We start from the raw sequence: 12,420 nt of genomic DNA, 5'->3' as shown, positions 1-12,420 counted from the left end.
AAAACAGCCAATTTCATATTTTTCCACTTTATACTCCATTTGCCACACCCTTGTTAATTCACTTAACCTACCTATATCCCTTTGTGGGATATGCAGTTCTGAAGTAGTGTCATTTTGAACTTGAAATGTGAACTTTTTCTCTCTCCACAGACACTGCATTATATTTTTCAGTATTTGTTTCCATTTCAGATCTTGATCATCCACAGTATCTTGCTTTCAATACATCGCTTTGTAGCTTCCTTATGTTCTCTTTACATCTTACTTTTCATTCTGTTGTTGTGCCATCAGAAAATGTAGCAACCTTTTCTTCATCCCTTCATCCAACACTTGCATAAATTGCAAAAGGTGATTGCTCTAATCCCTATGGCACACCATTCATTACATCCTGTCAACCAGGAAATAATTCTTGGATTCCTGACTACGAATCTTCTATCCATGCCAATATGTTATCCCTGCACTATGAGCTTTTATTTTCCACAATACCTTTGGAATTGCAAATGCCTTGGAATTCCAAAAATAGTAAATTTAACATTTTCCCCTTTATCCATAGCACGTTACTTCCTCCGACAACCCCAATAATTTGGTGAAACATGATTTCCCTTTCACAAAACCAAGTTAACTCTGCCTCGCTATCTTCAATTTTTCTCAGTGCCCTACCATAATCTCTTTAATAATAGCTTCTAAAATTTTCCCTATGTTAAATGTAAAGCAAAATTGGTTTGTGTACTTTATGCTTTCTGCATCTATCCTTACATGCACTCATGTTCTAACCTGATGGAACCTTTCCCAAATTTACGAAGTCGTGAAAAATCAAAACCGATGTGTTAAACCAATTCATGTACGATCCCGCTAGCCACTAATTTTAAAATCACAGGGTGAAGTCCTTCATGATCTAAGCTCTTAACAGTCTATGAATTGAACAATTTACTGAGTACCATGCCCTTGATTGTAATTTTGAATTTTTCCTCTTCAGTTTCCTGGTCTACAGCTAATTCTGGAGCTCTCGGAGCTCGATATGCTCTCTGATAAAAACCAACGTAAAATACCTGATAATTTATATGCCATCTATTTATTTTCCATTATTAATCATTTGAATTCCCTCACTTTTGTTAACTGGTTTTCTTTGTAAAATTGACAGAAGATCGTACTATCTGTTCTCATATTTCTGGACAGCTTTCTCTCATACTCTAATTGTTCTCTCATTCATATTTTTATTAATATTTACTTTTTCTTGAAATTCTGTACAACCTTCTGACCTACTACTAACAGTTGCTAATTATATGTTTATTCCCCAAGTTTGATACTATCTTTAACTTCTTTAACACCCACAGGTGGGGGTTACTCCCCTTTGAATTTTCCTTCTCCATTAGAACGCATTACTTCTGTATTTTCAAAAATAAATATCTGCTACCACGTCTCAACTGATCTATCCCTTGCAGTTAAGTCTTAACTAACCTCTCAAATGGACTAGCAATGCATTTAGTGTAAATGTAATTAGGGATGAGCGACATATACCAACTTTGCCAGCAAATATCAGATCCCATGAAAGAATTCCAAGCTCAGCAGGCAACAGCTGCAAAGTTACAGGTTAGCTGGCATGGAGAAAGAAAAGTCTTAACTTTGTAGACAGGTTGAAACAAATGTATAAATAGCATGCTTTTCCTATACAGGGTGGGAACTGCTTCAGTTGAAACAGTTTCCATGGTAACCTGATGACAGAAATTTAGGGAGTTGGCAAAAGATCCAGAGGAGAGATGAGGTGACCTCTTTCAAAAATGCACTGAGTTGTTATCTGTAATGCAGTGCCTGAAAGGGTGGCAGTACTTTCAAAAAGAAATTGCTTAAAAAGATGGAATTTACAAGCTTGCGAAGAAAGGGGAGAGAGACTAAGTGGATAGTTTCGTTCTAAGAGTTGAAGCAAAGAGTTCCTTTTGTGTTTTGTAGTTTAGTGGAGGCTACACTATCATGGACAAATGCATTTAATATCCACATGACAAGATGAAGGTGGTATTCAATGCTATCTCAGTGTTTATGCTATTTTGATTGTGCTATTGCAGGTTATTACATTACTTGTTCATTGAACTGCAATGAGTTTTTAACTTTTTTTTGCAATAGCTTCTTGAACATGGAAATATCTAAAAATTGAAATGTGTATTGTTCACTAGTGTACAACTCACCACCAACCAGCCACTGCTGGCAATGTCAACATCAGTGGCGGAGCGGTGTACCTTAGTCTGCTTGCCATGTTCAGTGTAGACTTCAGAGTCTGAAGTGTAGCCACGATCTGAACTAACTTCATTGGGATGGTAAGATACAATTTCACTGTCAGATTGTGCACCTGTAAAGAAACACAATAGCATCAATCAGCAAAAAATGTGTTGAAGGTTTATGCTAAGTACTGATGTATTTTCTTTTTGATGGGAGGGGAAAGAAGAACACTGAGAAATAATTGTTTATTTTTACATCAGTCAACAGCTGAACTGCACTGTATTTCACCAGTAAGATGCACATCCCAAACCTGTGAATTCTGGGATCTTGCTGTTTGCATGGTACAAATTTACAGAAACATTACCATATAATGGTTTTGAAAAGCTTGTCCTTTCACCATTACCAGATGAGACTCTCAAGTCAGATTTTGTCATTTTTCATAATATTCTAACCTCCATTTTCCTTACATGACCGTCAGTCAGCCTGCTATTGTCCATCCAGAAATTCACTGCAGAATCCCTCTTTTCATCTCACTCCTCCCTCAAAACCCCCTTTAAAACTGAGATTTTTGGCCAAGCTTCATCACCCCCTTTTTGGTTTAGTAGCCATGTTCCTCTGTTAACTCTCCTCTGAAACACATTGCTTTATGTTTAGTTCAAAGGCACCATATGAAGGCAAGCCATCACTGATATTTATCACCGTGGGCGGCACGGTGGCACAATGGTTAGCACTGCTGCCTCACACCGCCAGAGACCTGGGTTCAATTCCCGCCTCAGGCGACTGACTGTGTGGAGTTTGCACATTCTCCCCATGTCTGCAGGGGTTTCCTCCGGGTGCTCCGGTTTCCTCCCACAGTCCAAAGATGTGCAGGTCAGGTGAATTGGCCATGCTAAATTGCCCGTAGTGTTAGGCAAGGGGTAGATGTAGATGTAGGGGTATGGGTGGGTTGTGCTTCGGTGGGGCGGTGTGGACTTGTTGGGCTCAAGGGGCTGTTTCCACACTGTAAGTAATCTAATCTAAACTCCTGTAAACTGAAGGACATAAGCAACATGAATCCGGCTAATCAGCTCAGTCTGCACATAGGCAGAAAACAATGAAAATTTTCCCTAACTGTCTAAAACAAGAGCTTCAAAAATCTCAGCTTATTGCTATTAGCACAAGGCCAGCTCAAGTACAAATCTTAATTAATAAATCTGTATTGTGCTTCTAACATAAGGATCCAGGTGTTCTGGATGCAGAATCTAATGAATTCTGGTCATTTACTCTTGAGAAGTTGGATTGAGGCTGACCAAATCTTAGCTGACCTTAAATATACAAATCTGCAAATCAGACAATTTCACAGCATTTGTGCACTGATTTTCCAAAATGCCCGATCTAGAAAGGAAACTTTAGTGCATTGCTGTAACACTTATTTTGATGCACTAAAATATATTTGAAAACCACACCTCCATATGTGGACCTACATTGAATCAGTTGAACCTAATTTGGATTGGCAACATCCTAAGATATTGCAGATATGATCAGTGGGAGTACTGCAGACATTGTGTTCATTTACTATACACAGAAGTTCAAACACTCAGTAACGTGGAGTGAACTTTGATCCAAAGACTCAAAAATAGATCATCTCCTGCTCACTGTTCAGTAACATGTACTTTGAGACTTACAACAAGAGAGCAGTAGTCGGGGGAATTGTACTCTTTAAAAACCAAACTTGAGCAATTCTATAGGAAGGGTTTTTTTTTAATAAAACAAGCAAAATCTGTATATCTAAGAAGGAAAATATCTTTCTCAACTGTTTTAAGTTGCAAATATTTAACAGACATTTTCCATTAGCTGCAAAACCTCAGCAATACTCTCTCATTGAAGAGCACTAATGATAATATTTGTCATTTTTGTTATCACTAAAATGGATAAGGATATTAAATGTTTAATTATTATAAAACACTGCTCCAGTTTCCTCCTTCATATCATTTAAAATGAAAACATCACTCACCGTTTAAATTTAATTACCTTTCTTGGCATTAATGTTACAAGCTACTTATCAATCATTAGATCTGCCATTATTTATACTTATAAACTCAGGTCAAATTCAACATTTGGATCAAGCAGTATTAATTGAGTTCTTTCTAAATTAAAGGGGTCTTATAAAATATACCAAGTAAGATGATTCTTAAGCCTCTGTTTACAATTAAAAGTAGCTGAAGCACCAGGTGAATACCATTCTCTTTAGGTTCTTGTATTTTTGCCTCCCCTTACCTTTACTCATGTTCCTGTTGTTTTTAAACAGCTGAAATGAAGCAAACACCAGCTGTTTATCAGGAGGCAAAGCTTATCCCTGTAACAGCACTGAGGCTTCTTACGGAGTAATTCTGTAAATCTAACCTGCATCATGGCTATCGACTCCTGATGTTATCTGTAGAGCAGGTGGAGGTTTGACTCCTGCTCCAATACATTCTAAGAGCGTAAACAAGGTACACCAATCATCACTAGAGTGAATGTTGGCAGCATTGGTCTTCAACAGCTCATGTAGACCATATGCAATTTGTCGGCTCACTCGTGACAATACAGTTGGCTTCATCGTGAGGAGAACTCGTAGGGACAGCAGCACCTGAAAAAAATTAAGGGAATATTCTATATAAAAACTCATTCAATTGGTTTTATTTTGGTATTTGAAACTTAATTAAAACTGCCATTAGATAACATATCACAGGAGTACACAAAAAAAAATCACAAATGCCTCAGGAACAGTTGATTGGATTCTTCATTCCTCCAAATGAGTTCTCATTGGATTATGTTGAGTACTCATGACAGAAGGGAAGTTTTATTTGAAAGAAAGCAATAGATTTACTCAAATAATTTATATACTCTCTATTTTTCAGAGTCTCTGTAAAATCAAATGATCAACTTGCTGTTTGCGTAGGAGTACTGACAAGGTATTTACAAGCCTGTGACTGAGGGATTCTGGGGTATAGAGTGAAATGTGTTTTACCAGACATCAAATCTGCTGAGTTTCATATGTAGTGCTCAAATTTTTAAAAGAGTCTCATTCAGGGGATTTGGGCATCGCTGGTATTTATTACCCATCCCTAATTATCCTTGAGAAGGTGGTGGTGCGATGCCTTCTTGAAGCACCATAGTCTTTTTGGTACAAGGACACCCACAATACTATTTGGTAGGGAATTCCAGGATTTTGACCAGAAATAGTGAAAGAACAGTAATAGATTTCCAAATCAGTTAGTGGCTTGGAGGAGAATTTGCAGATGTTTATACATTGTTTCTATATAGCTGCCCTTATGCTTCTAGAGGCTAGTGTTCACTGATTTGAAAGGTGCTAAGGAACATTGGAGAGTTGTTATAGAGCATCTTCGAGATGATTCACACTGCTGCTACTTGTAAATCAGTGGTGGAGGGTGTCAATGTTTGTGCATTTGTTGCTAATAAAGTTGAACAGCACTAGTCTGCAGTGGAAACATCTTATTGAGTACAAAATATTCCACATTATCTTTGTGTCAGTTAAAAAAAATTCTCCCATTGACATCACTGAATTTTCCTAAATATCCATGAGGTTGGCCTTATGGTCTTTGCCTTTTCTGACAGATGAAAGTCAAGAAGCTGCAGCAAGTATCTTAGTCAGTCCAAAAGTGATTCCTTCTGCATCAACTCTGCGTTGCAGAGAATTGAAATAGCTGAAAAGATATCTTTCTGTGAAAGATAATTGTATAGCTGCTATTCTATTGATTCAATTTCCATTTGGAAGAATCTAGTGGTTAAATCTAAGAGAAATAATACAAAAACTACATAACTTATTGGCTGGGCAGTCATTTAGCCACCTTATTTGGGGAAGGATGTCAAAGTCATGGAAAGACCAGACAAGAGATTAACAAGAATGAAAGTTTTAGCTAAGAACTCTCTACAGTAGAACAAAGGAGGTTAGGGTAGACTGCTCAAAATTATTATGGACTCGGAGAAAATAAAGAATTTTTTTTTATTTCTTCATTAAGACAAGGGGCTAAAATATCTTGAAAATTCAATTTGAAAAGGCTATGGATAAAGGGATGGAAATATGATTAAACTTTCTTCCAAGTGGACATGTGCAAAGGGCCAACAGCTCTTTGCTCCAATATTCTCTCACTCTATTGGTTCAGTTTTAACTCAACAAGCGAATGGGTTTTGAGCAAGTTAAAATCTTGACCTAAGTTGCAAAGTTAAACTTAAACATCCAATCAATGCCCATTAATAAAGGGCTGGGTTAACAAGTTGAAGTTAAAAAGAATAATTTAAAGCTTCATTATTATAAGTTCAGTTGCAGTTTCTCTCAATACCTGTTGACTGATCTCTTCTCTGCGCAGTAACCGTATTGCCAGGCGGAGAAGACCGACAACTGCTCTTTCCACAAGAAAGCACTGCTCTGTTGCATGAACAGTCAACTGGTAGAGGTGATCTCGTACAGTCTGCCAGACGAATGAAACTCGATCTCTTTAGGATGGAAGGAGAAACAAAAAGGGTTTAAATAAAAGAAAACCACATCTTCATGCAGGTTTTGCTGAAGTAATCAGAGTGGGAGAAATGTGAATCCCTGCAGTTGCAGTATCGACAGAGGTATTCCATGAAAGTCTTCTTGACTGGTGAGTGTTTTTATTTTTGTTCATAGGTGCAGGAGCCACTGGCCAGGCCTGCTTTTACTGCCCTTGAGAAGTTGGTGGTGGTAAGCTGCCTTCTTAAACTGCCACAGTCCATTTGGTATAAGTAAACCTATGTGCTACCAGAGTTCCAGGATTTTCATCCAAAGATGGTGAGGAAAAAGCAATATAGCTCCAAGTCGGGATGGTGCATTGTTTACAGGGGAACTTTGCAGGTGGTGACGTTCAAGTGCATCTGCTACCCTTGTTCTTCTTGGTGTTAGAAATCATGGGTTTGAAAAATGTTGTCAAAGGAGCCTTGATGAGTTGCTGCATTGCTTCTTGATCAGGCTTATCTAGCAGGCAGTTTCTGGGTCCCAATGCAGCCCACCCAGGCACCCAATGTTACTCACTCAAGATATTGTTCAAACTCTATGCAAGTATAACTGGAAGATTTTGAAAAGAGACACACTCTCTAAGTGTGTATCAGCAGCAAACAAGGGAGAGAAATATACTAATTTGAGCAGTACAAAAAGTGGTTTCAATCAATTTGAAGCATGGAAGTGGCAAATCTGCAGAACAGGGATTGGGAAGATTTCATTGGTTTAAAGGGGAGGGTAATGAAGGTAGAACTTGATGTAAGAGAATCAGATAGCCAGGTTGGTACATGGCCAGTTTGTAGGGGAAGAAGAGAGAACAGAACCCCGTGCTGATATTAATCATCAAATGTCACAGGCTCAAGTGACTGACAGGTAATATTGTGCCACTTGATCCTTCCACCTAGGTCCACAATGAAGGCTGTAAGAGGAGAACCTAGATTAGAAGGTAGCCTATTTTCACATGAATTTCACCAAGGTCAGCATGGAGTGTGAACTAACCAGAGACAAACCAAAGTCACTGTTAGTTCAAACCAAATCTTCAGCTTGGCTCAGTCAGTCATACAGCATGGAAACAAACCTTTTGATTCAACTCATCCACACCGACCAGACATCCCAATATGATTTTTGCCAGCATTTGGCTCATATCCCTCTAAACTCCTCCTGTTATATATTCAACCAGATGCCTTTTAAATGTTGTAATTGCACCAACCTCCACCACTTCTTCTGGCAGCTCATTCCATACCCGTACCACCCTCTGCGTGAGAAAGTTACCCCGCAGTTCTTTTTTAAAGTCTTTTCCCTCTGACCTTAAAACTATGTTCTGACCCCCTTCTTTAGTGATCAGGACTTAGGCCATAGACTTTTGTTTCTCTCTTTAATTCTGCTTCTTAACTGAAAAAGACAAAGAAGATTTTATTAGCTCTTTCTCCTGCTTGGCCTTATTTAACGGTCATTTTTATTAATAACTAACTTAAAAATAAAAATTATCATCAGTTTGGACATTTTTCTGCAACTTCATTTACTGTTGCAGCAAATTTTATGTTTCCAAAATTAACTCACTAATTTCTTGAATGAAAGAGGAAAAAAAATCAAATGCAGCCTCTCATGTAAAGTTTGACAATGGTACACATTGCTGCTACTGTACTATATTGCAGGGACTGAATGTTTATGGCGGTGGATGTGGTGCCAATTGAGAGGACTGCTTTGGCTTGGATGGTATTATTGGAACTGCATGAATCCAGCCAAGTGCAGAGTACCACATCACATTCCCGAATTCTGTCTTTTGGGTGGTACACAGGAGTATACTTTAGTGGAGTGTTAGTGCAGTATTCTCAGCCTTTGACCTGCTTTTGTAGCCATATATGGCTGGTCTAATTCAATTTCTGGTCAATAGTTATGGAATCACTGAACTGTTACGCTTCAGAGAAAAGGTTTTTGGCTCATTGCATCTGCCCACTGCAGTATCCAAATCCTCAAGCCTTTTCTTGATTTCATAAAGAGTGAATCAAATAAACTCAAGACTGCTGCCATCTTCAGAAGGAGGCCAACATAGCTCATCCACTTGGCATCTGTGGGTGAAGGTGGTGTTGCTAATATCCAATGACTGCCAATTGGCGACATTAGATGATAACTTCGATCCATGTAGGTAAAGCATTGGAGAATCCCAAAACCCATTTGACAATTCTCACCATCATTCTATCTGCCATTTGAATGCCCTTCAAGTGCAAGGGCAAAGAATAAAATATGACATGAAAACTGGGAACTCTGGCATAGACATGGCAGAAATAACTAACACATGTTGTTCCAAGGAAGGGAACTGCTGAACCTAACCTATCATGTAATCAACTAGTTAGGAAAGAGGACTTAAAAGTAATCTTATTTTTCATTGGTGTCATTTTATTACTCTTTTCCTGAAAAACTGGAAGAAGAAACATTTAAGAATAAACTGTCTGGTTAGCTATAACAGAATATGATGTTTTACTAGTCTTAAGGTTACCCAACACTGCCACACAAAGAAGCCAGATATTTGGTCCCAAAATTGAAACTCCAAGTTGATTCAAGGAGCATAGAGAACCTTTATTCAAAGGAAAGCAAAGCAACAGAATTGTGCTGTAAAAATCATGTACAAATAGGAAATCTACTGTTTTCTGTAACATCTTGGCCCCACTTTCAATTAGATACTCAATAGGGGAAGGCCCACAATATAGCTACTCATTAAACCCTGAAAGCTAAACAAGGAATAACAAAGGACAAATTAAATTAAGCATTGCTCACCACTTGCTCAAATATTAAATATATTTTGTGGGCGGCACGGTGGCACAGTGGTTAGCACTGCTGCCTCGCAGCGCCGGAGATCCGGGTTCAATTCCCGCCTCAGGCGACTGACTGTGTGGAGTTTGCACGTTCTCCCCGTGTCTGCGTGGGTTTCCTCCGGGTGCTCCGGTTTCCTCCCACAGTCCAAAGATGTGCAGGTCAGGTGAATTGGCCATGCTAAATTGCCCGTAGTGTTAGGTCAGGGGTAGATGTAGATGTAGGGGTATGGGTGGGTTACGCTTCGGCGGGCGCGGTGTGGACTTTTTGGGCCGAAGGGCCTGTTTCCACACTAAGTAATCTAATCTAATCTAATCTTTAATAACTGGACCAGGAAGTTTGGATAAATGACTTTCAAACAATATGTTCCTGATAAAAGAAAGCATCTTATTAGCATAAGGAGGATTCTGGTGATATATTTCATCATCTCCACCTGAATCACCTAAAGTAACTTACGAAATGCAATTTTCAAAATTGCAAACAGTTTCTTGTATATCTCTGGAAATCTGGTTTCTCTATACTTCACGAGTGTGTCTTAAAATATAAGAACTTGTACAGATTAGCTAAACTTCAGTGATGGGCTGTTAACTAAGAAAATATGCGCTAATACTTGTCAGTTTCATCCAGAAAATAAAGGAGAACTTGTCTGGAACAATTGGTGAGACATTGTCATACTCTCCAACACCCCCACAACAAAAATAATCCAATGAAGGGTCAGATTTTTTCTCTGCTCTATGCCTCAGTGACAATAAATCTGATTTGCATTTAGCTTCTGAGATTAATCACAGATTGACAAACTTGAAATGGGCCAACTGCTTCCCAATTACCTGTTCTCCAGCACTATCCGCAGGAGCATCTCCAAGCAAAATGCAGCATCTTCTTCATCATAGGTCTCCTCATCTGGTGTCACAGAAATGAGAGCCTGATGAAATTCCAGATTAGAAAAATACGTTTTAACATGGAATATGGCCAAAATAAAGCTTTTTTAATCAAAACAAACTTATAAATTTCCAAAGAATAAATATTAAAATTAAGCTAGTGTTACATCATGAATGCAACATGACCAATCCTGTAATTTCATTTTAAAAAGTGTTTGTTCAATATGGCGTGCCCCTGTAATGTGCATCAATTATACACCCTAATCTGTTCAACTCCTTACCAACTTCTTGCAACTTGTCCTCCAACAACATTCATCAATCTTTGTGACAAATAAGTAATTGCTTGGATTTACCTCATTACAATCATTTTACTGGGACAGGATACATTAGCAGCTGACCATGCTTAAGACCCAACACCATCTTGAAACACTTGCACTGACGATCCCCATTTGTGTACTGTTTATAAATTACCTTCATCAATTCTTGAAGAGACTCGAGCTGAAGGAATTTGCTCTCTGTAATCAGCTTTTCAGGGTCACATTGCTAAAATGAAAAAGTCAAATCAGAAAGCTGAAGATTCTAAGATCAGCTGTCATTTGTTGTCACTCAAATAAAACAAAGAACTACCAATACTAGAAATCTTAAACAAAAACTGAAATTGCTAGAGAAACTCAGCAGTTCTGGCAGCATCTATGGAAAGAAAACAGAATTCTGAAGGGTCACTGGACTCAAAACTTTAAGTCCATTTTCTCTCCAGAGATGCTGCCAAAACTGCTGAGTTTCTCCAGGAATTTCAGCTTTTATGACTAATTGTCACTCACCTGAATAGCATACCATGCTGCCAAACATATATTCAGCTAATAAATACATACTGCTGTGACTTGAAGTCAAATAACATGAAATTGTTTGCAAAATAATCACATTACATGAATATCTCGAATTTTTGGGGAAAAAGGACAGGATATGAATCGGATTTTTTTTAAGTAAATGTCAATTAATTTTTTTTTTACAGAATGTAAGGAAGGAGATTGTAAAACTGAAACAAGTTCAGGGTACAGCAATGACAAAGTGCGCTACCATTATATTATAATGACTTTGAAAGATTGGTTTCGTGGCTCCTCTCGTATCTTGGGATGGGAAAGATGAAGTTGGGTCTACTGATTCTGTAGAAGGAGATAGACAGTTGGAAAATGATGTGCTGCTGCAATTGTTGATCTGCTGTCCAGTTAAAAAGTTAGAGTAGCCCTATGGTCTGGTAAGACTATAGCAACTTTACCTTTATTAAAGGCATATATTGTTGCATTTACATAGGGTGCCATTACCCAGAGCATGCTGATATTTACACAATTTAAATTCAAAATCTGTCACTGATGTGTGATCACCTCCTCCCTTCATCATCGAGTATAAACACGCATTGGGAAGAGAGCCATTTAAATTCTTCTGGATCTCTACTAATAAGGATATATTCAGAATAAAATTCAGGCTGATCCTCACCCAACCCATTAAAAGATCATTAAAAATGATATAAACAAAATTAATAGGAGAAAGAAAGAAGAAATCTTTAGAAGAAAGCAGTAAGTCTGAGCTGATGAACTATTGATAAGGAAGTGCCATTTTCCTATTCTCAAACCACAAGTTTCATTGAAGATTAAGCTGCATTTAATAATTAGCAACTACAAACATCCACCAAATATAAACCATCTTCCAAGTCAAAAAAGATCTTCCAGGCAGTGAAGCAGCATGAAGTAAATTTACCTTAATGCATTCCAGAGCTGCTTGTTTGGCCTCTTCATTCTCTAGAGATGGTCCCCTCAGGCTGGATTGCTCATTACCGCTTAATGTGAGCCAACTAACAAAGCTAAGGACTGTGGACTCTCCACTGCAATCCAAAAGAAAACATATCAGCCTCTGCAAATTCTGAAAATATTTTTTGTCAAAAAGCTGTACAAAAATTGTAGCAGAAATTTCAAAATAATTTAAGCCATTAAAGGGTGCTGTCCGTCTTTGTTGAAAATGTGGTCAGGT

The 12,420-nt window shown here is 38.2% G+C and overlaps 1 protein-coding gene and 1 long non-coding RNA gene across 9 annotated transcripts in view; one reads left to right on the top strand and one right to left on the bottom strand.

The window, feature by feature from the left end:
* gbf1 (golgi brefeldin A resistant guanine nucleotide exchange factor 1) overlaps positions 1-12,420 on the bottom strand; it is a 254,996-nt gene that overhangs the window by 16,563 nt on the left and 226,013 nt on the right. For 7 of the 8 annotated variants that reach the window (XM_072583554.1, XM_072583556.1, XM_072583555.1 and 4 more), the window contains 6 exons: positions 12,151-12,274; positions 10,867-10,938; positions 10,345-10,439; positions 6,531-6,684; positions 4,591-4,816; positions 2,178-2,338 (listed from right to left, as the gene is read on the bottom strand). In XM_072583554.1, coding sequence (XP_072439655.1) covers positions 2,178-2,338; positions 4,591-4,816; positions 6,531-6,684; positions 10,345-10,439; positions 10,867-10,938; positions 12,151-12,274 — 832 coding nt within the window. The remainder of the gene's footprint in view (positions 1-2,177; positions 2,339-4,590; positions 4,817-6,530; positions 6,685-10,344; positions 10,440-10,866; positions 10,939-12,150; positions 12,275-12,420) is intronic. The other variant, XM_072583558.1, reaches the window with a different exon arrangement.
* Positions 4,813-12,420, top strand: part of LOC140484753 (uncharacterized) — a 30,588-nt gene continuing 22,980 nt past the window's right edge. Inside the window, exons 1-2 of the long non-coding RNA XR_011962320.1 lie at positions 4,813-5,141; positions 6,558-6,833. This is a non-coding gene — a long non-coding RNA (uncharacterized lncRNA). The remainder of the gene's footprint in view (positions 5,142-6,557; positions 6,834-12,420) is intronic.

This window comes from Chiloscyllium punctatum, chromosome 13 (genome assembly GCF_047496795.1).
Source record: "Chiloscyllium punctatum isolate Juve2018m chromosome 13, sChiPun1.3, whole genome shotgun sequence".
NCBI lineage: Eukaryota > Metazoa > Chordata > Chondrichthyes > Orectolobiformes > Hemiscylliidae > Chiloscyllium > Chiloscyllium punctatum.
This window is presented reverse-complemented; position numbering and strand designations above follow the sequence as displayed.